The following is a 24,988-nucleotide window of genomic DNA, read 5'->3' as shown; positions in this document are numbered from 1 at the left end:
TTCCCGGGGGGCTGAGCCACATCAGGGCCTGGAGCTCAGAGCAATCTGGGTTCCCGGCCCAGCGCTCCGTTTCCCTGCCGCACGCACCCAGCCCGTGCCCTCGGGCCTGCCCACCCGAGATCAGACCCCCTGGGGCACATGGCGCGGGAGGGGGCTGGAGTGGCGGCTCCCTGGGAAGCGCCAGTGTCTCTTCACCTCTCGCCTCGCCCCCTCAGTCCCTCCAAACTACCCAAACGTGGCCGGGAGATGAGCAGTTTCCCCCTCCGCGTGCCGGCAGCCCCCCCAGGTACCCAGTGCCCCTCTGCAGCTTCCGGGGAGGGCGTTTCCCGGAGAATCGGTCCTGGGGCCTGGCTGACCTCATTTCCTCACTCCCTGCTGTCCGGCCACCTCAGGGGACCCAGACACGGGCAGGGGGTGGGCGCTGAAAGGTCTGGCTGTATTTTGATCTGGGGCCACCCCCTGGCCGTGGTCAGGGCTGACTCCTGGCTCTGTGCTCAGGGCTCACTCCAGGCTCTGGGCTCAGGGCTGACTCCCGGCTCTGTGCTCAGGGCTAATTCCAGGCTCTGTGCTCAGGGCTAACTCCAGGCTCTGTGCTCAGGGCTAACTCCAGGCTCTGTGCTCAAGGCTAACTCCAGGCTCTGTGCTCAGGGCTCACTCCCGGCTCTGTGCTCAGGGCTCACTCCTGGCAGTGCTCAGACCATGAATGGCTCTGGGCTTGCAAGCCGGGTAACCCGTTTGACCTGCAGTGCTATCACAGGCACTGAGTGCCCTGATGACTCTGCCAGGCGGGAACAGTGCTCTCACCGGCACACAGGCTGAGTGAGCACCAAGGCCAGCAGCCCAGCGCCACGGTCACTGCAGCAAGGGGGCAGGGTCCCCAGCCAGCACTCGGGGGAGGATGCACCGTCCCGCCGCCTCCTCCAGGCTCACCCGTCGGCTTTCTCTGACGAGCAACACCTGGTCTCCTCCAGAGCCCTACAGGGATGCCCGTGAGGGCCTCTGCCCAGCGCCTCCTTCCCGCTCCTCATCCCCCGTCCCGGCTTCCCTCGTGTCTCTCCCGACACCACAGTCCAGGACGGCAAAGCAAGGCCACAGGAGTTCAGAAAGGGAAAACTGTCAGCCACCAGCCCTCCTGCACGGGCTTGGGGGCCTGGTGTAGCTGATATACAGACACACGCTTAGAATAGAATATACTTATGTACAACATGCTTGTAACATATAAATAACTTATATTTATATGTAAATACAGAAAGTAAATAAGTACAAGAAATATTATTAATTAAAAAGTAATAAAATAAATAACATACGATGTAAATAAAGTAATAAACTTTCTCACTGGATGTGGGCATGTGAGGCCCTTCTACAGATGACTATTACACGCCTTACTCTGGTGTCAAACGCATCTCCTTCGCATCGTAACAGACGAAAGGTGCTTATGACGCCCTGAGGTCACTCAGTTTGGGGTTTCCCCGGAGTCCCGCCCCCGCTGCAGCCCCTGCCTTTGCCCACCCCCAGGCTGGGCTTTCTGCAGGCGAAGGCACACAGGCCGTCCCAGGGGGTCGTGTCACTCAACTCCCGACAGACAGAAGCAGGGACCTTGCTGCTGTCCTGTGATCTTGGGGGTCCACACTCGGCTGTGCTCAGGGATGGCTCAGGGTGAAGCTCGTGGGGGCGCCCTGCGGGGCGTCAGGGGGGGAGCCGGGCTGCCCTGACCCCGAGCTCGCTCTCTGCCCCTCACGCTCTACGTGCTCCCGCTGGTCAAACTCCCAGCAGCGCCTCTGACCCTGGCCCTCCCCCGCACACACAGGCTCCCGGGCCCACGCCAACACCTGGGTTCCAGAAGCTTCTGCCCTGACTGACTGACATGTGTGCTTCAGACCCTGTCCCCCTGCCACAGCTGAGAGGCTCAGCTCTCGGGAACAAGCCGGCACCCCGGCAGGCCTGGGTGCAGCGCCCACCTGCTCCGCTTCCTGGGCCTCCTTCCACCTCCACAAAGGCCCCCGAAGGAGTCATGGTGGGCCCCGGCCTCCGCAGCAGGCGACCCTTGATGGGCACCGCTGGTGACTTCAGCTGGGCACTGCCGGGTCTCTGGTCTGGGCAGGACTGGCCCGAGCTCCCGACCAAGCAGGAGAAAAGCCCGAAGAACGTCCCTCTCCACTGCGGCGGGGACAGGCCTGTCTCTGAGGGCTCATCCCTGCACTCGGCCTTTGGACAAACAGCAGCTCTGTGTTGGGCGCCGTGGGGGCGGGGGGTACTGCTGAGTACGGACTGGGCAGCGCGGGGCAGCCGAGGGCCGAAGGCAAAGCGGGGAAACCCAACTAACAGGAGAGGCGCGCGGACCCCAGCGACACCGGGGGCAAACCATGAAGAGGCTTCCCTGCAATTCAATTAACTGCAGGGAAAGCAAAGGTACAGCACAACTTTGTACTGCAAAATAGAGCTTTTTTTTTTTTTCTTTTCCTCCAAAGACTTTTGTAAGTTCTAGAAAAGCCCAGAGTTTAGAACATGATGCTGGGGCCGGAGCGATAGCACAGCGGGTAGGGCGTTCGTCTTGCACGCGGCGGACCCGGGTTCGATCCCCGGCATCCCATATGGTCCCCCAAGCACCGCCAGGAGTAATTCCTGAGTGCAAAGCCAGGAGTAACCTCTGAGCATCGCTGGGTGTGACCCCCCCCCCAAAAAAAAGAACATGATGCTAATCTATGCTTTCAAGCGTGGAGCCCTGCTTCTCTCTCGCATTCTGCATAACGACTATCTTTGGAGAACACCCTCTTCAGGGGAGAGATCAAGTGTGAGGGGGTAAATCCTGGGAATAGATCTGTTTAGCAAAAGGAGTAGCTGAGAGCCAGTTCCTGCTCTAAATAATAAAAACAACCATTTTCTTTTTTTCTTTGCTTTTTGGGTCACACCCGGCGATGCACAGTGGTTACTCCTGGCTCTGCACTCAGGAATTATTCCAGGCGGAATTATTCGGGGGACCATATGGGATGCTGGGAATCGAACCCGGATGGGCTGCGTGCAAGGCAAACGCCCTACCTGCTGTGCTATTGCTCCAGCCCCAAACAACCATTTTCGTAGTACTATGAAGTTATTGAAAAATAAACATTTGTTAAAAAAAAAACAAAAGCCTACACATCCACATGCAGTGGCTATTTGTGGCTGCACTGAGCAGACTGTAGAGAAACTGCTGAGTTTGCGTCACACCTTTTGCTGAGTGTGGAACCAGCACCTTAACAAGTGGGAAATAGAAATCCTAAGACTAAGAATGCACGGCCAGTGTCTGAAGGGCTCTTTAAACAGCGCTGCGCTGGCCACGGGTCCGAGACGCCGGCCGCTCACCGCCTGAACCCCTCACCTTTCCTGCCGTCTTACCACAGACTCAAACACCAAGTCCTGCTACTTCTGTCCCTGAACGTGGCCAAGTTGGCAAGTTTGTACATTTTCTTTTCCTTTCATCAGTTGGGGCACGGGCAGAGGGTGCTCGGAGGACCGCGTGTCGCTCGGAACGAACCCGGGCCTCCTGCGTGTTTGTGAAAGCCTGTGCTCAGCTGATGCAGCTGTTTCTTGTCCCAATCCCATACGGCTTTTTTATTTTTTTGCTTTTTGGGTCACACCCGACGATGCTCAGGGCTTACTCCTGGCTCTGCACTCAGGAATTACTCCTGGCAGTGCTCAGGGGGCCATATGGGATGCTGGGAATAGAACCCCGGTAGGCTGCAGGCAAGGCAAACGCCCCTGGTGCTATCGCTCCAGCCCAACTTTTTTTTTCAACCCCATAGGTGTGTATATACATATATATATATATATATACACACACACACATATATATATATACATACATACATACATGCGTGTATATATATATTTGGCTTTTCAGGTCACACCCAGCGACGCTCAGAGATTATTCCTGGCTCTTCACTTAGGAATTACTCCTGGCAGTGCTCGGGGGACCAACTGGGATGCCAGGGATTGAGCCCAGATTGGCCACGTGCAAGGCAAACAGACTCCCCCTGTCCTACTGCTCCGGCCCACCCCTGAGGCTTTTACACGTTACTTCCAGACGGCTGCAGCTCGCTCAGCAGGGCTCTGGGGTCTGGGGCCCCTGGAAGGGTGAGGTCCCTCCCCCGGGCCAGGGCCGGAAGGCCCTCAGGCGTGTGTGCGAACACTGCAAGTCCAGGCACGGGGTCCCTGCGAGTGCCCCCGGGGGCTGTCACAGCAAACACAGGTCACCGGAGGGAGGGGCGAGGGGCATGGCATTCCCTGGGCCCTTCAGGAGAAAGAAACCCCCGGAGTGAGGACGCTGTGGAGTCTCTCTGGCCCGAGTGTTACAGCCTCAGGGGCCGAGGAGGGGTGGGGGGGAAGGGGGGGCACGCTCAGAGTCGAGCTCTGCGAGCTGCAGCCGCTCCTGCTCGGAAACCAGCTGAGGGGGGGCTTGTTCCCAGGCGCCGCCCAGGGCTCCCCCGAGACCGGCCCCTGCGGGCCTGGTGGCCTGCGCTTCCCGAAGGGCGTTCTTCAGTGGACCCCAAATCTCAGAGCCACTGTTCTCCCGGGGGTCTCATTTCTCCTGGGAGACGAGACCATTCTCCGCCCCCAAGCCCTTCCCCCAGGAACTGGTCAGAGAGCATCGCACCGCTGCTTCCTGCCACAAGCTCAGTGCCCCGGAATTGTTCCTGGCGGGGCTCAGGGGGCCATGTGGGGTGCCGGGGATCGAACCTGGGTCAGCCACGTGCAAGGCAAGTGCCCTACCCGCTGCTCTGTCGCTCCAGTCCCTCTGTTACTATATTAAAAACAAGTTCATTGCAGGGAAAGCAAAAGCTTTGCAAGAGTTTGGATCTAGGACCCTACGCTGGGGAGCAGAGCAGGGGGGCTAGGGTCTGAGCGAGAGGGTGGGTGAGCGGCACCCCGAGCCCCCCTCCCCGCCCTCTCCTGTGGAACCCAGACGTGGCACTCGCAGACAGACAAGGGAACAAGTGGGCGCATCCTGACAGGAAGTGGCTGGGGGCCCCCCAGAAACATCAGCCTCCCCACCCCCCGGACCACGCGGCGGGTGCTTCCTCCACACACAGGCCGGCACGGGCACGAGAGAACCACCGAGGAGCACAGAGCCACGAGTCAAGATCAGGGCTCCCCCACCTGCAGCCACGGTCACCCCAGAGGCACTGCCCGTGGGAAATGATGCTTTTCCCCACTTCCCGGGAAGAGAAACTGCCCACCCTGGGTGCTCCTGGCCTGGCCTCGCCGCCCTTCTACTTCATCTCGAAAGCAGCCCCGGGCATCCGGGCCAGAACCCTGCTCATCGCTTTAAACATCAGGCCTGAACTTCGAGAATCGAGAAAACCAAAGACATGCTCCAGCGTCCTCGTTACGACCCGGCATTCAGTGCGGTGCGAACTCGGTCTAACGCAGAGAGAGACCGCGACGAGAGAGAAAGCGAGCCAGCGAGGGTCTGAGGGGAAAGGTCAGGAGGAGAGCAGAAAGACACAGGCAGGTTAGCTGTGGTTGCTTGAGCTCGGAAACTCACGTTTCCAAAGTGAAGAGGGACATTCAGAAATCCAGGACAAACCGGAGTCCCAGAAACCAGGAGGCCGGAGCAAAAGATGAACGCGGGAATAAAGGGCATCAATCATGAATGTGCCAAAAATAACCAAACAATTGTTTAATTAGACAAGAATGAAAGCAATAATCACTCATGATTTTTCCCAACCAGAAAAGGCTATTCCTAATATTTGTGGTCCAGTATTCTTCTGTACGTACTTAAGAAAACATAATCTGGATGTGACACACCATCTGTTAACATGACTTCTTGCTCCACTTCTGGACGAGCGTTTCCAGTGACACACTAACTCCTCCTGCTCTTCTCGGTGTTTTCCTAAGGTCCTTATTTTGGCTCCAGTTTCTTACTACGATAAGCCACACCCAGAGCACCTGACACGGAGCCTTGATCCCGCTCAACGCTCTTGTTGTGTAAGAACTGATCCAAACATCCCAAGAAGTAAATTTTCAATAGCAACTGCAGAAAAACAAACATCAGCTCCACGTATGTTTCAATTTTTTTTTTTGTACCTTTTCTGCATTGCTGCTTGTATCTCTGAAATGTACTGGCCTGTGGTGTAATGAACTCTCCCAAGCGTTAGGCAAATACTGCTCCAGAATCAGAGAAGAGTGGGACACAGACAGGATGTCTGCAGGACGGCATTTCAGAGTTACACGTGCATTGTGAAGCCTGTTGCCAACAGTGGCCGAGTTACCAGGGCACCCAAAGGCGGCCTTTTGCCTGATGGCTCTGCAGCAGGTTAAGGAGTGATTATTCCAGCAAGGCCTTCCGGAAGCTGTCCTGTGAGATGCAATAAGAAAACCTGACTTCATCCAGAAACCTCCTCTTGGGCTTCTCACCTGGCATGGCTCTTCCAGAACAAGATCTGGAAGCTTCTGTTACTCCTAACTAGACAGAGAAAAGGACCCCCCCAAAATATCTTCAAAGAAAGCATGTTCCAGAAACATCAATCCAACTTAGAACATTTCAAATACTAGTGTGTATGTGTGCGTATGTGTGTGAGTAAGTGAGCATGTGTATATGTGTGAGTGTGTATATGTGAGTGTGTGTGTATGTGTGAGTGTGTGTATGTGTGTGTGTATGTGTGAGTAAGTGAGTGTGTGTATGTGTGTATGTGTGTGTGAGTGTATATGTGTGAGTGTGTATGTGTGAGTGTGTGTATGTGTATGTTTGTGTGTGAGTGTATATGTGTGTGTGAGTATGTGTGTATGAGTGTGTATGTTTGTGTGTGTGAGTGTGTATGTGTGTGTATGTGTATGTTTGTGTGTGTGAGTGTGTATGTGTGTGTATGTGTGTATGAGTGTGTATGTTTGTGTGTGTGAGTGTGTATGTTTGTGTGTGTGAGTGTGTATGTTTGTGTGTGTGAGTGTGTATGTGTGTGTATGAGTGTGTATGTTTGTGTGTGTGAGTGTATATGTTTGTGTGTGTGAGTGTGTGTATGTGTGTGTATGTTTGTGTGTGAGTGTGTGTGAGTGTGTGTATGTGTGCGTGAGTGTATGAGTGTGTATGTGTGTGTATGTGTGTATGTGTGTGTGTGAGCGTGTGTGTATGTTTGTGTATGTGTGTGTGAGTGTATATGTGTGACTGTGTGTGTATGTGTGAGTGTGTGTGTATGTTTGTGTGTGTGTGAGTGTGTGTGTATGAGTGTGTATGTTTGTGTGTGTGTCTGGGGGTGCTGAGGAGGGTTCCCTAACACCCACCAATCTGCAGAGCTGGGGAGCTGAGATGAATCATCTAGTCTGGCCGGGAGGAGAAACCACCTGACTGAAGCTGCTGTGGAGACGGAGAGGCCCAGTCTGTGTGACGTCAGCCCTCAGACGCCCTGACGGCGGGAGTGGTGGCAGTCTGACCCCTGGGCCGAGGGCCTCTGGGCGGCTCCTGCAGGGTCTGCACTGAGGCCGCCCTCCCGCACTGTCTAGTTTCAAACGCAGCCAGGAGAACCATCAAGTCCCGCGAGACTGTTTTCCTGCCGGCACCAGACACCAGCCGGCCTCTGCATTTCTCCAGAGAGACCTTCTTTCGCGCCGGCCTGTGTGGACAGGACCCAGCGTGCGGTTTGGGGGATGGAAGGCGGCGAGGGACGAGGATCCGGCCGCAGAGCCCAGCCTGTGTCCGCGGGCCGGCCCGGGCATGCGGGGGCACGGCGGCGTGAGCCCTGAGATGCAGGGAGCCGCTGAAGGACACCACAGGACCCTCCCTCGGGCCCCCGACACCTGCGGCGGGGTGCAGCCAAGCTCCCGTCCCGACCCACACGCACAGGCCCAGACGCCCCGGCCAGGGAAGGCGCCTGCAGAGGGCATGGCGCCGGGACGGCCGGCCGGGAGGGTTTGAATTCACCGTCCACGCAGAGGGCCAGGGGACACGAGCCACTGCCCTTCTCCCAGCGGCGAGGCAGCCTCGGGCTGAACTACAGGCCGTCCGCGTGGCCTGCCGTACCGGTACCGGCTGGGCCTCGGGCCGCTCACTTCACCAGGACCAGGTGAAGTGGCCCCGACTTCCACCGGCTCCACGAAACGACCGCCCGGGTTTCCCTGAGCAGGGGGGACTGCAGAGGCTCCCGGCCCTCCGCGGCGCAGGCTGCACCGCCTCCTGGGACTGCCCGGCCGGCCTCACCCAGACCCCATTCCCGGCTGCAATGCTCCGACACCTGGAGCGAGGAAAGCAGCCCCAGGCACGGCCCTTCGAGTCGCCCTAAGACCACGTCAGCCGTGGCCCGTGAGGACGCGCTCAAGGCCCCTTCCCGACGCCAAGAATCCGACTCCCCCGTCTCGTCGCTCAGCGAGATTGTTGAGACCGCTCAGGCCTCGTGAACAAGGACTGGACATGACCTCAAACTGCCCACCCCCCTCAAGCCACATCCAGCCTGGGAGAGAAACTACTGAGAGGTGGACCCCAAGTGTCAGAGGTCACAGCGCAAACTCTATGAGCAGTTTCCAGCCGGCGGAGGAGGAGCTGATGCAGTGTTTGGCTTCTTACCTGCCGTGGGTAGGGGTGGGGGTGGGTAAGGGCTGGCTCCGGGGCAGGGTCCACGAGCCCCTCTGCCCGCTACGGGGGGAATCGGGAGACCACGAAGACAATTAACCCCCAGAGGGCCCGAGTGTGACGCACATGAGCGCTGATGCGCCCGCACGCGGGGCTCACTTACCTGCCCGTGGGCTGGCAGGGAGGCGTACGCCAGGGGCTGGTTCATCACGCCTTTCTGCTTCATGAGGAGCAGGCGCTTCTGCTCCTCACTCAGGTGCGCCCTGGGTGCCTGGGACGGGGGCTGCGAGGGCTGGGGCTGCGGCTGCATGTACGGCATCAAGGGGTTCTTGCCGGGGTTGGCCATCGGCGGCGTCATCCTCTGGTTCAGGTTGGCGTTGAAATGGGTCAGGGGCTTGGTGTTGCCGTAGGTCAGGATGCTGTGCGGCTTACTCAAGGAGCTGGCGCCCAGGTTTCCGGCCGGCTGGCTGACCGGCATGTTCATGGGGGTTGGAGGGAGGTAGTTATTCATCGTTGTCTTCTGCAGGTTGTTTGCCATGGGAGGCACTATCGGGTTTTGGCTGTTAAAGGCTTGGGGGTACATCAGGGGGCTATTTGGTTTCTCTGCGGTGAAAGCGGCCCCGTACGGGCTGGAGGGGGGCCCCAGGGGAGACCAGCTGGCGCTCTGACCCGCGTGCTGCTGCTGCTGCTGCTGCTGCTGCTGCTGCTTCTGGTGCATGAACTTGACCCTCTGCTGCTGCTGCGCGGCCATCTGCTTGAGCTGCTCCGCCGGGGACAGGTCCGAGCCGGGCCCGGCCGTGGGCGTCAGGAGGTACCCGTTCCCCGGCCGGGGGGGCGCCTGCCCGGGGGCGTGGGCCGGGCTGGGGGTCTGCGGGGACTGGACCGTGCAGTTCGCCGGGGAGCCGGCGGGGTTGGGGGCCGCGGGCGTGCCGGCCACGGAGGGCAGAGCCGCCGGGGGCGCGGAGCCGGCAGAGAAGGGGGGTCCGGAGGAGGCGGGCCGGGCCTGGGGCGAGGCCAGGGAGACGTGGGCGAAGGGCGAGTGCGTGGGGTCGCTCTTGACGCTCAGGCTCTCCTGCGACAGCGGCGTCTCGGCGGCCGGCTGCGGGAACTCGGGCTCCTTCTTCTCCTCGAAGTCCTCGTTGAACAGGTCCTGGATGTCGTCCTCGGGGACGGTGTTGGCCAGCTCGTCGATGAGCTCCTGCCACTCCTGGTCGTTCAGGTTGATGTCGGAGAAGAGCTTGTTCTGGTTGGACAGGGACGTCTCGGACGGGTCCATGCCGGCCGGGTCCTCCAGGGGCTCCTGCTTGAGCGCCCCCTTGCTCTGCAGCCCCGGCAGGCCCTCGTCCAGCTCCCCGCAGCCGTTGGCGGGCAGCTTCACGTCGGGCAGCCGGCCGTTCTTGCCCAGGTCGTCCAGCAGCGCGGGCGCGTGGGAGCCGCCGCCGCCGGCCAGGGGCAGGGCCGGCTTCAGGTCCAGCTGCTGCAGGGGCGACGCGGCGGGCAGCGGCAGGCTGACGGCCTCCAGGCCCCCCGCCAGCTCCCGGCGCAGGCGCTTGTGGGTGGGGGAGAAGCCCCCGTCACATGCCCCGTTCTGCTGGTCTCCATTGAGGGGCGAGCGGGCACCTTCCAACTTCCGCTTCACCGTCTCCTGCAACTGGAAAGGAAACAGGGAGGCGGTGAGCGCAGCGGGCAGCGACCCTGGCCCAGGGTGGGGGGGGGGGAGAGACACACGCGCCCCGGCCACGTTCCCGGGGGGGGGGGGCGCCCAGGATGAGACTCCGCCCTGGGGCTGGGAGGAGGCAGCCCCGAGTGTCCCCTGGCCCGGGCGAGGCGTCACGGCCACACCTATGTTCCCGCCGCACCGTCACACAGAACGCCAGGCTGCGGGTTCGACCAACCGCCCCCTCCAGGGCACCGGCCCCCTCCAGGTTTAACGCCCCGACCCACCGTCACGGGTACGGAGACCAGCGATGGGTGAGACCCCAACTTCCTGGGGCGCTGATGCTACGACAGCGCCCGCCCGCCCGCAGGAGGCTGCAGGGGCCACACGGGCCCCTTCTCGCCATGTGCCCACCGCACGGCACAGCCACGCCGAGAGCCCGGCCCTGGCAGCGCCCCCAGCCCTGCCGCCCTGCAGTTCCCCTCCCTGGGCGGCCCACGGGCCCCGAGACGCGGTGGTCCCAGTGGCATGCTGCCCCTTGGTTGCCCAGCACGGCGGCATCTCCCGAGGCTCCCAGCTCAGATATCCCGACCCCCCCAGGGACGCGCGCCTCCTCCTCGCGGTGGTCCCCCCCGCCCACCGCCAAGGCCTCTGGATCCTGCCCCGAAACCCTCCCTCGGGATGCTCTGGCCACGGCCCCAGCCAGGAGCCGCTGTCCCGTGCAAGCCTGGTGCAAGAGGCCTCCCAGCTGGCCTCCCTGCGGACCCCACCCGTCCGTCCGTCCGTCCGTCCACTCTCCCGGCAAGTCTTTGCTGAGTTGTTCTTCACCAGCTTTCCTCCAAGGGGACCCCAGGTGGAAACTGCACAGTGGGGGACCACGGCACTTACCCCCTCCTACCAGCAGGCCCCCCTAACTGAGTGCCACGGTCCCCCACTGTGCAGTCCCACAGGCCTCTCCGGAATGGACCCTGCAGCACCGAGCCAGGAGTTACCTCAGGCCTCCGGGCGGGCGCCCTGCTGACCTGTGGCCTGTTCATGTTCCTGTGCAGTGTCTGTCCTTCCTGTCTGCCACGGGGGCTTCGGGGACGCGGGGGAGGGGTGCGGGTCGGGGGTGGGGGATGCTGAAGGCCTTAGAGGCATTTTGGGACGCGCAGGCAGAACGACCCCGGGAGGGAGTGGAGAAGCAGCCCCCACCCGGCGGAGTCCCATAGCGCTGGGGCGAGGGACCCCCGAGCCTGCTCAGCAGTGGACTCTGTGCGGGGTGCCCCGGTCAAGCCAAGCACTGGAGAGGAGGGTGCTGCCCACCGACTCGGCCGTCGCGAGCACAGCGCCCACGGGAAAGCGAGCAGCAGGAGTCCCCGAGTGACACTGGGCGACCTGGCTTTCCGTCCCTCCCTTATTGTAACTGGCTCGGTGATGACTCGTGGGGCCACACCTGCGGGGCACAGGGCTGACTCCCGGCCGTGGGGTCCCAGGTCACTCTTGGCGGAGTCGGGGGACCGTAAGGGGCGGGGAATAGGGCCCAGGCTGGCTCTGAGCGAGGTGAGCACCTTCCTGCTCCTCTGCCCCCGGCCCTCTGTTCGCACCACGCCGAGCCCTTAACCGCAGCCGTGGAGGGGCTGGAACCTGGACAAGGCGCCTCCCAGGACCACAGTGCCCTGGCCACGGGCAAGCAGAGGCCGATGGAAAAGGACATTATAGAGCAGACCCAGAAGCCGGATATCTGGTCAGGGTTGCACAGAAACACACACAAAGCCCAACACAGTGGCCATGACACACGGGACCACACACACAGCGTCATAACACACGGGGGCCATGACACATGGGGCCACACACACAGGGCCGTGGCATACGGGGTCACAACACATGGGGGCATGGCCCATGGGGCCATGACACACAGCACACAGGGATCACAACATATGGGAACGACAACACACACGGTCACAACACATAGGCCCCAACACACATCAGCCACGTTCATGGTGGCAGCTTCGGAGGCCCGAGGAGACGCACCACGCACACTTAGAGAAGCAGGGCCAGGAGCAAGCTCAGGGGCTTGGCAGATGGGGGGCGGGGGATCCGTCCCCTGCACCACGTGGGCCCCGAGCACTGTCGGGGAGCACCCCAGAGCCCCGGGAAGCAAGCAGCTCCGAGCACTGTCAGGAGAGGCCAGTCACCAAATGGGACCAATTAGTTAAAACAAGCAACAGCAACTGGAAGCATCCGTGGATCAAGAAGGCGAAGTCGGAAAGCGCAGGGACAGAGGACTGAGGAGAGAGGCCAAGGTCCGTCCTCGCCGCCGTCCCGCAAACCCGGGTGGCCGAGCCACTGAGACCCCACGCCCCGCTCCCCTCGGCAGGCAGAAGGTTGGCCTCTAGCTCAGACGGCACCAACGAGGGTGCTGGGTGGGTGCTGCCCGCACCCTAAGGTCGGCTCAAGGTCACGGCGCCTCTGTCGGCTCTGCATGGGGTCGCCAGGCAGACCTCGGTCACGGGGACGGAATGGCGCGTCCTGGAGAAAGCCCCTCTCTGAGCCTTGGCTTCCTCAGGCCGGGTCCTGTGAGCAGCGGCTCAGACACATCCTCCCTCCAGGAAGCCAAGGGCCCCGCCAGGATGACCTGGAAAACCCAGGCCCACCGCCACCACGCTGGCCTCTGGGATTAGAGACGGTCTGGGTCTCTGAGACCCGGCCGGAGGGGAGGAGGAGGGTTCTGCCTCCGAGCCGGCCAGCCAGGCGTCCCCCGGCATCTGGGCAGCTTCCGTCATGTGCACAACAAGAATCCAACTTGCCATCGCAGCTCCAGCCCAGGGGCTAATGCCCAAGACGTCCAGAAGCAGCCCTGGTGGGCGGCGCCAGCCCAGCCCCTACCGGAAACCCCCCCAGCCCCCACGGCGGCTCTTTCATGCCCATTCAAGGCAGCCCCCCCAGGGCCAGCGCTGAGAGGTGGGTGGGAGGGCGGGGCTGTGTGAGGTGTATGTAGTGTGTGGCATGTGCATGTAGTAGGGAAGCATTCGTGTGGTGCGTGGGTATGAGACTATGGTGTGTGTGGTACGTGGTCCATGTGTATGAAGCATATGGTGTGTGCTATGCATATGCCGGTGTGCATATGTGGTGCATATGTATGAAGCATGAATGATGTGTGGTATGTGTGCATGTGAGAGACATGTGTGGTCCAGATGTCTGAGGCGTGTGTGGTATGTACTGCTGTGTAGGCGCATGTGTGAGGCATATGTGAGGGATGGAATATGTGTGTGTGAAGAATGTGTGGTGTATGTGTGTGAGGCATGTTGTGTGAAATGTGTATGTGTGTGAAGAATGTGGGGCGAGTGGGGTATGTGTGAGGTGTGTGGTGTGTGTGAGGTGTGGTGTGTGTGAGGAATGTGTGGGGTATGTGGTGTGTACAGGTATGTGGTGTGTGTGGTGGTGAAGCATGGCTGGGTGAGAGCCTTGTGGACCATCTCAGCACCTTTTCTGTCTGTGTCCAGAGAGAGAGAGAGAGAGAGAGAGAGAGAGAGAGAGAGAGAGAGAGAGAGAGAGAGAAAGAGAAAGAGAGAGAGGGAGAGAGAGAGAGGGAGAGAGAGAGAGGTGGGGAGAGAGAGAGAGGGAGAAAGAGAGGGAGAGAGAGACAGGGAGAGAGGGAAAGAGAGAGGGAGAAAGAGAGAGAGGGAGAGAGAGAGGGAGAGAGAGAGAGAGAGAGGGGGGGAGAGAGAGAGGGAGAGAGAGAGGGAGAGAGGGAGAGAGGGAGAGAGGGAGAGAGAGGTTTCCCGCTGCTCTGAGCAGGCCGCGTGCTCTGCCCCCTCAGCCCCGTCTCCCCTGCAGAGGCCACTTCGGGCACAGCCTGGTGCAGAGCCAGGGCTCACGGCTGCCGCCCTGTCCCAGCCCCTCAGGTACACCAAGTGCAACAGCTCCGAGGCGCCACCGCTGTCAGAGCTCTGCGGTTCCGGGGCTGATTCTCCCTCCGCGCCCTCCCAGCTGTGGGGCCAAGGTCCGGTCTCTCAGCAGCCCTGCAGGCTACTCACCGTGGCAGAGCAGTGACGCCGGCCCCTCCAGGGCCAGCACCACCCTCTCCCGCCCCACCACACACACACACACACACACACACACACACAATCACACACACAAACACACACATGAACACACACAATCACACACACAAACACACACACGAACACACACACAATCACACACACACAAACACACACATGAACACACACACATGAACACACACACGAACACACACACAATCACACACACAAACACACAGGAACACACACAATCACACAGGAACACACACACACACACACACACACACACACACACACACAGAGCCTGCCCAGGTCACATCTTACGCTTGTTTTCCTCGGGGCCGTCCAGCCCCTGCCCTCGTTCTCTGACGGCCCAGCTGTATCTATTCCCCGCTCTCTGCCCCCTTCTCTCAGACCCTCTGAGTCCACCAGAGGGTGCCCGCTGCAAACACTCTCCTCGCAGTGCTCAGGGATCAGCGGGGATTGGGCCCCAGCCCCTGCATGCAAGGCCAGCGCCCGGCCTGCCGCCCTTCCTCTCCGCCCCGCTGCTGCCCGCTTCTCCCGCCCTGGGCAGTCCTGCTCTCCCTGCTCGGTGCTCTCGGCGGTGCACGTGGTGCCCCCATACACCATGCCCCACGCCCCCGGGCCCCCAACCCTCCTTGGCCTGTGGCAGCTCTTCTGTGCTCTTAAGTCTGCACACCTGGCCACACCTGGCCTCTCACTGCACCTAGCATGAGAGTGTGGAAGGTGCTGGAAGGGCCTCATGACCCCCGGGAGGAGGTCGTGGGCTGGTCGCGGGGAAGGACCCGAGGGAGACGGGACGGCTGGCAGTGGGAGAACTCGGCAGAGCCTGGCATGGCCGCGGCTGCCAGGCCCGCGCACTCGGAACCCAGACACGGTCCCCTCGGGTCCCCATCCAAAGGCGGCAAGTGTCTCTCACCCGCCAGAGCCCCTGCCCGGTGGCAGGTGTGTGTGAGCTCCCCCCAAGGCCCCCCCCAACAGGCGCTCTGGGACCCAGCCTGCGGTGCTCGCACGGCCACCAGAGGGGCAGGGGCGGCAGGCAGGGCAGCCTGCTCGCTCCGGCTCCACCAGGGTCTGTGCTCACAGACGCTCCTGCTTCCCGACCTCGGGTCTGACCAGAGGCCCAGGGCACCGGGGGCGTCTCTGCTGCGGGGTGAGGTGCAGACAGACACTCTCAGGACTGTCTTCCCGGGTCCAGTTTTTGCATTTTGGTTCGAGTGGTGGTGCTGGGCCACCCCTGCGGTGCTCAGGGATCTCTCCTGGCAGTGCTCAGGGGACCAGATGTGCTGCGACGGCTGGAAGGAGGCTCGGCTGCTGCAGGGCCTTACCCTGCACTATGGCAGCACCCCCAGACACTGCATTCCTACCAGGAGGTCGGAAGAAGAGGAGAAACAGAAGGGAGAAACTGAAGAAAGCCCAGTAAACTCTGTGGAGCCCTACGGTCGACATTGCTGTTCACTAGGAAATCTGTGTTTGTGTTGGCCTCATGCCCTTCAAACCCATCACCTTCAAGGGAAATCTACGATACGATCACACGTGTGCATATAAACATGCATGTGCACAGGTGTAGATATACATGCACATATGTGCAAATACACACATGAAAACATACGTGTGGCGATGTGCACATAAGCACCGGCACATGCGTATGTCATGCCTATGTGAATGTGGGCCTATGTAGACGTGCTTCTGTGTGCACGCAAACACTCTGCCACACGTGCAGCAGAGCACCCCAAGGGGAGCGGCCCAGGGGCTGGGCAGAGGGAGGCACTGGCCGCTTCTCATCCACCCTCTCTCGGACCCCAGAGAAGGGCGCTCTCAAAGGGGTCCCAGTTCTGGTGGGGAGGTGCAGCCAGGTGGTCTCACCTACAGGGAGTGATGCATCTGCAGGGTGCAAAGGAGCGAGGCCGCTGGATGCACGTGCGTGCGTGCGTGCGTGCGTGCGTGCGTGTGTGCGTGCGTGCGTGTGTGCGTGTGTGTGTGTGCGCGCGTGCGTGCGCGCATAGCGGGCGGGATTCCTGCCTCCCAAGTCTTGCTACGGAATGAATATAAAAAGTTGCGGTGACACTCGCAGGAACGCCGAGCCCCCGTCACAGCTGACGTCAGCGTGGGACAGGCGCTGGTCCGGGCGTTTCGACAGGTGGCAAACTCCTCCTGAGAACCACGACTGTCGGCAGACGTCAAGGGGCACGACTCCCAGGTGGCGTCAGTTTTTAGTCGCAAGCCCCGAGCTTCCAAGGAGTTCGGTGCTGGAGGAGGAGGCCAGGCCTGCGGCCGAGCCCCGTGGGTGCTGGACCCCGAGGCCACGCCCCCGCCCTCGAGCGTCTACGCACTGATCCCAGGAGCCGGTCACGGTGCGCGTGGCTCAAGCTCTCCCCATGACAGTGTCCCCCAGCCTGGCCCCAGCCCAACGCCACGGCACCAGCTGGTCTCTCGGCTCCGCCAGCCGATAGCGGACAGGCACCGGACTCGGCGGGCAGCCTGCGGCACCATGCCCCCCGCCCCCGCCCCTTCTGCCCACCCCCCGGGGTCTGCGCTCTCCTGGCTCAGCCCTGCCCACCCCTGGGAGCTCCAGAGCCCACCCAGCCGCTGGCCCCGGGAAGCGGCTGGGGACCTGGGCCGGCCGCCTGCCTCACAGCCGTGCCCACAGCTCACGGCAAGGCCCCTGTGCGGGCTTGGCAGGTGTCTGGGAGCTGGGAACGGACGCAGCCCCGGAGTGTGAGCACCCCGCTTAGCCCCGGAGTGTGAGCACCCCCCTTAGCCCCGGAGTGTGAGCACCCCCCCTTAGCCCCGGAGTGTGAGCACCCCCCCTTAGCCCCGGAGTGTGAGCACCCCCCTTAGCCCCGGAGTGTGAGCACCCCCCCTTAGCCCCGGAGTGTGAGCACCCCCCCTTAGCCCCGGAGTGTGAGCACCCCCCTTAGCCCCGGAGTGTGAGCACCCCCCCTTAGCCCCGGAGTGTGAGCACCCCGCTTAGCCCCGGAGTGTGAGCACCCTGCTTAGCCCCGGAGTGTGAGCACACCGCTTAGCCCCGGAGTGTGAGCACCCCCGCTTAGCCCCGCACCCCGAAGCATGCCGCCTTCCTGGGTGCACGGAGCCCCCATCCCAGGAGGAGAAACGCTTCCAAGCCAGGAGCACCTGCACTTCCTCTCGGCCAGCCTGTGGTGGCGCCTGCACAGCCGCCGGGAGGGAGCCTGGCGGGAGTCCCGGGGGAGGAAGGCGGCCCCCGAGAGGCTGGGGCTGGGGTGGCACCAGCGCGCACCCCCCAGACGAGGCAAGGGAGGAGCCCACCGGGCGGCCCCCCGACTCCGGGACTCCCTCGACCGGGAAGCGCAGGAGGGCACAGGCAGCGGGGGTACCGCCCTGCTGCGGTGCGAGCCCAGGGTGCTGCATTTCCTGCCAGGCAGGCAACGTCCCTCTCCATCGCCTGGGGCCTCTTTACTGGACACTCCTGACTGCGAGGTCGTGGAGGGGACTCGGAGAGCACTTGCCCCGGGCCACACCCGAGCGCTTCTGACCAACCCCAGCAGGAGACAGTCTGTCCTTGAAGGCAGTGGGCCTTGATCCAGAAGGTTCTGGAAAGCGCTAGAAGAAAACCGTCCTGCACAAATGTCTCATTTCCCAGTGGCTGACACCGTCTGTGTCGCACAGAGCTGGCGCCTCACCATGCGCCACTCCGGGCCTTAAACCACGGCTGTTCTCATGTCCCAGAGGCCACGGGCCTCAGAAGGGGAGTGGGCGGCAAGGTTTCCTCCGAGACCCTCTCCCCGGCACGCACAGGCACCGTGGGGGCACTTGGCATCCCAGAGCCTCTGATCTGAGCCTCCCCCCCACGGACACTATTACATCCAGGTTAAGGCCAACCCAAAGGGTCTGTTGGAACTTACTGGGCTCTAAAAGGTCCCATTTTCAAAGACATTAATATCCCGAGGTTCTGGGCTCTGGGCTCCACCACATGAATTCGGGAGGGGGGTGCGATTCAGACCATAGCACAATCCACGGCGGTTCCTACAGTGAAGCCAAAGGTTGGCGCCATCGTGGACGAACAAATCAGGGCAACCCAGAGTCGGCCTGAAGCTTGGAACTCGGCTACTGCTCTTCGGCACAGAGTTGGAAAATGCATCTTCGGGGATGCCACACCTGGTGATGCTCAGGGGCCACACCTGGCGGTGCTCCGTGGAACCACAGGCGGTGCAAGACTCGAACCACAGTCCCAGCCACAGCTGCACGTTAAAGCAAGCACCTCGACCTTTGTCCGTCTCTCCGGTCCCAACAATGCACTTTTCAAAGCAGCATTTGTCAATTTTAACCCATAAATTTTAGCCCAATTTAAAAACACACAAACTTAAGTATGTTTTCAATTTAAAAGCACATTTCCGGTTGTCCCTTGATGAGAAAGCAAGGATGTGAGGTCAGAACTGGTTTTACGCCAAGCCAAGAAGAGGCAGAATGTGCCCTGCCATGATTCAGGCCGAGCCTGCTTGGTGTCGCCTTATACTGACTTCAGAGAGATACAGAGAGGGGAAACCAAGCCCAGCAGGACTCTGACTGGCCTATCCACTGACCCAGCTGTCCAGGTATCATTTGTGCAGTTTCCATTAGCATTGATACCACAAACGTGCAGTTGTTTGTTTTGTTTTTTTGCTTTTTTTGGGTCACACCCAGAGATGCTCAGGGGTTACTCCTGGCTCTGCACTCGGGAATTACTTCTGGCAGTGCTCGGGGGACCATATGGGATGCCGGGGATTGAACCTGGGTCGGCAAACGCCCTCCCCGTTGTGCTATGGCTCCAGCCCTGAACGTGCAATGCTTTAGAAACTACCACCCTGTGTGGACTGGACTCTAGAACTTGCTGGTTGGAGATATCTTTCCCGCTGGGGAATCTCGGACCATGCCTTTCATTTGGTGGCCACGTGAGAGGCCCTGAGGGCTAGTTTCTGAAGTCCCATGAATGTGGAGGGAAGGCGGGTTTTTACAGCCACGAGTATTCTGTTCCATTGTGTCCAACCCATCCTCCACGATCAGAACAAGCCGAGGAGAAAGGAGCTGGCTGGAGACTGCCCACACAGGCAGATTTCAGGGAACAAGGTTTGCGCTCACATGCTTATCGGGATTTAAAAATACCCAGAGTGTACACAACGGAAAATGTCAGGAACTCGAGAAGCCAAAATATGCATATGGTGTTTGCCAGAGCCCACGAAAACCTAGCAACTAAACACACTTAATTATGTGATGGGGCGGGCCCGGCAGCCTCGCTCACCCCCATTTCCTCGATCATAAGCCAACGCGGCTCAGCAGCTCCGGTTCCAAGACCCTTTCAGCCGCCTCAGGCTCTCGCTGGACTCTCTGGACCAGGGCACCGCTAAACCCGACGGGAGGGCGAGGAGTTTGCGAGTTGGCAAGGACCTTGTGTTCGGGGTCTGGGGCTTGCTGAAGGGGGGGCGCCCGCCCGGAGTGAGGCTGCAAGTTTCATCCTTCGCACCTTCCCGTGCTCAGTGCCAGAGCCTCGAAGCCGGGTTCTGGGGCTCCCCCGGGGAGCACAGAGATCTGTGAGGGCTTTCCTGGGAGCAGAGGCGAGAGTGGCAGAACCCCCAGCTGCCGTCACACCACAACAACCAGCAGGGAAGGGGAAAGACCCCGGGGCCAGAGAGCTCGCCCAGGAGCGAGAGGCCCGTCTGCACAAGCAGACCCAGGTGCCATCCCTGCACACAAGCCCCGGCTCATCCTCAGCTCTGAACAGCTGCTCCAGCTGCTGAATAAACCCACGGGGGCGCCCCCAGCCCCCAGCACCGGCTTGCAAGTCTCCCCAGTAACAACAACAACAACCCAAGAAAGATCCTCTATTTCAGTCTGAGCTTCTCTTGCCTTTGGTTCATTGGAAAGAAAAATTACATCTAAATCTCAGGCAAAGTTTGTCTTCAAAAACAAAAGCCACCGGGGCTGGAGCGATAGCACAACGGGTAAGGCGTTTGCCTTGCACGCGGCCGACCTGGGTTCGATTCCCAGCATCCCATATGGTCCCCTGAGCACCGCCAGGAGTGATTCCTGAGTGCAGAGCCAGGAGTAACCCCTGTGCATTGCCGGGTGTGACCCCCCCAAAAAAGCAAAAACAAACAAAAAAAAGAAAACAAAAGCCAACAACCCTCACCCCACCCCCAAGCCCCAGAAACCGGAGTGCATACATTGCTTGGTTCCTGTGCAGAACTTTGGGGGAACTTTCTGGAAGGCTTGCTGGAGTCGGGGCTGAGCATGAGAACTTGGTTTGAGAGAAGGTCACAGGCTGATGTCACAGGGTCTCAGGATGTCAAAGGCAAGAACGTTCTGAAGCGTAACCAGCCTTCATCATAGACAATATGGGCGTGCTGGGCTGAAGCCCACAGTGGGCTGGTTCAGAAACTTCTAGAATGGGGTGTGTCTCTTCACCGTCTCCACCCCTCCTGTGAATAATTCCAAGCAAAGGGCTGTGACATGGCATGAAGCGCCTGCCTGAGGTAGTTGGGGTGACCCTGCTCTAAGAACGCAGGCCCGGTGGGACACCCGCCACCCGAGCCTCATCAAGGAGACTCAGGGGCTTGGGTGAACCCTCAGAGGATTCGGTGCCTCAGGAGACGCCAGAGACCACTTCCGGCCCCTGTTTTGTGGCCAAAAAACTCTGTCCTGTGGTGGATAATCTTTGTTTTCTGGATAATACTCAGCAGCATGAAGTCGAGAATTTTCTCGTGTCTGGGTTCATCCCAGGGATGAAACTGGGAGGTTAAACCACTGGCCCCCATGACTTGGGGGTCTTTTCTAAGATGTGTGACCAGCCCCTGTGCTAGAAAGACCCTCCGAGGCAAGTCCAGAGGCTATTTCTATGCATCCTGCAGCAAAACCAGATTCATTTCATTCCAGCTCATTTTGCCTGACTCTGTAACTTGGCTCGGGGCCAACCTGATATTTATCCTTATACACCCAAAAAAAAGAGCTTACTACGGAAAAGAACCAGCATATAATAGGGGCCATAAGCGGAATGCTTAAACTCCTTAATACAGAAACGGGGCTTCAGGCCTCGAGGCCCCAGGAGGCTGAGCGTAAATAAACCACTGATAGATGTATTATGAATTCTTCTCATCTATTAATTGAAGTCGCTCCCCAAGGATGCTTATTTACCAACTGTTTGAGAGTCTAGTTTGAATTGCTGCTTGTTACTTTTAAATCTAGCCGGAGCTATAGATCCTGACGACTAACCCGTGCTTCCAATTTCTCTCCATTTAGGCCGCTGTTGGCCCAAATTGGTTTAAACGGGGGAGAGTCTATTGTCTCTGGAAACTCAGTGTCCGAATGCGGAAATGGAGGCCGTGAAATGTGCCTCGGGTCTGCCGGCACACTGCGGCTTAACTTTCAGTCTGAGAGTCGTGAAGGAGACGCGAGGAGTGAGTTATGGTCATTACGGACTTCTACGCTGGGACGGAGCGGAATATGGAGGCAATACTGCACCCGCGGTAACTGTCTCATTACTATGAAGTGTCACAGAAGCGCCTTAGGCGGAGTGCAGGCGGAAGCACTCGGGACAATTTCCTTTAGGTCTAAAGGCAGCTTTGGGCTCTCTGGCTGCGGGAGCTCTGCCTGGGAGTCGGGGGCTTGGGAGGAGAGCGGGGGGCGGGGGTCCACATCAGGATGCCCGCACTTGAGCGTCCTGGGCAGAAGCCTGACCCCTTAGGGTAAACGAAGTAATAAACCTCTTGGCAACTTTTCTGTAGCCCAAAGCCTCGTCTGCAAAGGGGCTTCTTCCCGGTGAGGCCCCTCGAGCTCGCAGGAAGGATGAAGTCGGTTAATTCTAGAACACTGCCGATCTCGAGAAAGAACGCGTGGCAGAAAGGACAGTGCTGACTCCAGACCAGCGTCCCCGGCTGCGCGGACACTGAGTGAGCACGTGACACTGGCGGGGAAGCTATTCACACAAACGGCATCTCCTCAGCGTTTAAAGAAGCGCGGGGACATGCGGGGGGAGATGCCGCTGGACGCCACTGGCTAGAGAGAACAGAGCCACCAGCTGTGCCCCAGGCCTGATGCCGGAGCCTCCGGAAGGAAGGCGGCACTGCCAGCCTGCAGTACCCGGAGATGAGCAGGACGAGAGCCCCGGGCCAGGGCGGCCTTGGGGACAGGCGTCGTGGTTAGATGAGACGAACCGTCTCCGTGTGCGGGTCGCACAAGGCACCAACCAGGACGCAGGAGAAACTGGGGTCGGGTCTGGTGAGGGAAGAGACGGAGAGAGAAGCAGGAGGGGATTTGGGAGAAGTGACGAGGGTGCCTCCTGGACCCCAGCACCGGCCACAGCACCGGGGAACGGGCTAGAGGCCATCACGAGTTCTTGGCCGGACCCCGACCTGCCGACTCAGAAACTGGCGGGGCCAGGACGGGCCCCCAAGAGCGGGGCCTCAGGAACAGCCGTCACCTCCCAGGAAGAGTCGGGGTGACAGGACGCCCACTGTCTCTGGCCGTGGGGGGCCCCCGAGACCTGGGAACTGCTCTGAGTCATGAGGCTTGGTTGCCATGGAGAGCAAAGTTCTAGAACAGGGCTGAGAGGACGGCCAGGCCTGTGGCGAGCCACAGAAGCCAGAGGCCGAGGCGCGCGAGGCGGGCGGGACTCTCCCGAGGAGGAAACGTTGTGTGCAAAGGCAGACGGGCAGCCAGGCTCACAACGCCTGCGCCAGGGAGTGAGGTGAGGGTGGGTTCAGGAGGAGAAGAGCAGAGAGGCTGGCGCGGGAAGGGTGCTGGGTTCCCACGTTCACCTCAGACCGGCCACCACACCACTGCCCCCTTCCTTGGTGTGACGCGCCTTCCCCACCATCCAACAGCGAGACGCTTCTCTCTGAAAAACGGAAACGCCCCTTGCCCCGGTCCCTGGTGGCCTGTGCTCGCTGCTGGTCTGAGAGCAAATGACCCCAGGACCTCGCACGTGGGCACACACAGCATCTGTCTCCGCGTGACGGAATTTAGCATCAAGTCCTCAAGGTTCACGCCTGAGGTCACATGTCACGATTCCTTTCGTTTTAAAGGTCGGATTAAAATTCAATACACGGGGCTGGAGCTATAGCACAGCGGGGAGAGCGTTTGCCTTGCACGTGGCCGACCTGGGTTCAATTCTCAGCATCCCATATGGTCCCCTGAGCACCGCCAGGAGTGGTTCCTGAGTGCAGAGCCAGGAGCAACCCCTGTGCATCACGAGGTGTGACCCAAAAAGCAAAAAAAAACTTTTTTAAAAATTCAATACACGGAGCTGGAGCGATAGCACAGTGGGTAGAGTGTTTGCCTTGCACGCGGCCGACCTGGGTTCAATTCCCAGCATCCCATAGGGTCCCCCGAGCACTGTCAGAAGTAATTCCTGAGTGCATGAACCAGGAATAACCCCTGTGCATCGCCGGGTGTGACCCAAAAAGCAATAAATAAATAAATAAAATTTAATACACCCCGTCTCCAACCACACACACACACACACACACACACACACACACACACACACACACACACACACACCATGTCGTTCCTCTGCTGACAGGTCTTTGGGTTTGCCTGGCAACACGAGCCTGTGAAGGCCCCGAGGCTCTGCTGTCCTCTCCTCTGGGGCCACACCTGGGTGTGGAGTCACCAGCCGTGCGGCCACTGTGCTCTCTTCTCTGGCCCGCTGGGCCGTGTCCGCCCTGCCTTTACCCTCGTGCCCGGGGCTCTGCTGCGGAGGGATGAAGAAAGGGGTGGCGACACTCGCAAAGGAAGGGCAGAGACAGCTGTGCGGAGAGGGAAGCCGAGACAACCACACGCCAGGTTGTGTGGCTGTGGACAGGTGTCAGCGCAGGAGTGTAACTGTGTCACTGGGCGTGAGTGTGTAGGAATGTGTGCTGGTGTGTGTGATTGTGTGCATGAATGTGTGTGTGGGTATGTGCGGGTGTATGAGTGTAAGTGTACATGTGTGGAGCCGGTGGGGAAGGGCAGGGCCTGGGGGAGGGGCCGGCAGGTGAGGCCCCTCCTGGAGCAGGTGAGCGGTGTAGATCGGGGGGGGGGGGGTGTCCCCTGAAGTGAGCGGTGGACCTGGTGGGTATCCCCTGGGCAGAGCCCTGGATCTGGTGAGTCCCCGGACAGATGTGCCGGGGTCGCAGGGTCGCAGGTTGTAAGGGAGGACAAGTCCCGGTGAGGGACTTCTGGGGCCTGAGGGTCACGTGTGGGACCCCGAATTCCATCCCTGGCCCCTCACAAACACCTGTGCACAGCCGGGGAGAGGCCGGGCCTCCCTCCCCCACGCCACTCCCTGCCCGGCACTGCGGGCCTCAGCCCTGACTGTCCAGCCCACTGCCCAACAGCACCGGGACTGGCAAGCCCCGTCCTTCAGGCCCCAGGGCAGCGTCCGGAAGGGGCCCCCCGCCCAGGGGACAGAGACAGGACACAGATTGCCTGGGTCAGCAGAATGACCTTGAACATCTGCTGGGGCGAAGCAGGAGCCACAGAAACGCACGCGGCCCCCTGCCCAGCGTCCCTCTCCTGGAGGGCGACCCCCGGCTCGGCGACTTCACCTGCGCCCACACAGCATCGGGGCGGACACACGCGCACGCACTCCCGCCACCGCCTCCGACGGCCCACTGTCATTTCCCTCCCAGAAACGGCTCTGGTCACCCCGCGCTCCCGCCCCTGCCTCCCCGGGGCCCCTCCCACGAAGGGAAACAGTCCCGGCACTCTTTGGACGTGGCCTCTCGTGAAGGGCACGAGGGCCCTGCCCCGACA

The 24,988-nt window shown here is 60.4% G+C and overlaps 1 protein-coding gene across 2 annotated transcripts in view; it reads right to left on the bottom strand.

Moving 5' to 3' along the window:
* The window catches only part of MAML3 (mastermind like transcriptional coactivator 3), a 252,893-nt gene that overhangs the window by 69,816 nt on the left and 158,089 nt on the right, over positions 1–24,988 (bottom strand). For both annotated transcript variants that reach the window (XM_004606267.3, XM_055144476.1), the window contains exon 2: positions 8,700–10,187. In XM_004606267.3, the coding sequence (XP_004606324.2) occupies positions 8,700–10,187 (1,488 nt within the window). The remainder of the gene's footprint in view (positions 1–8,699; positions 10,188–24,988) is intronic.

Source organism: Sorex araneus, chromosome 7 (genome assembly GCF_027595985.1).
Source record: "Sorex araneus isolate mSorAra2 chromosome 7, mSorAra2.pri, whole genome shotgun sequence".
Lineage (NCBI taxonomy): Eukaryota > Metazoa > Chordata > Mammalia > Eulipotyphla > Soricidae > Sorex > Sorex araneus.
The sequence above is the reverse complement of the archived record's forward strand: the minus strand, read 5'-3'. Positions and strand labels throughout refer to the sequence as shown.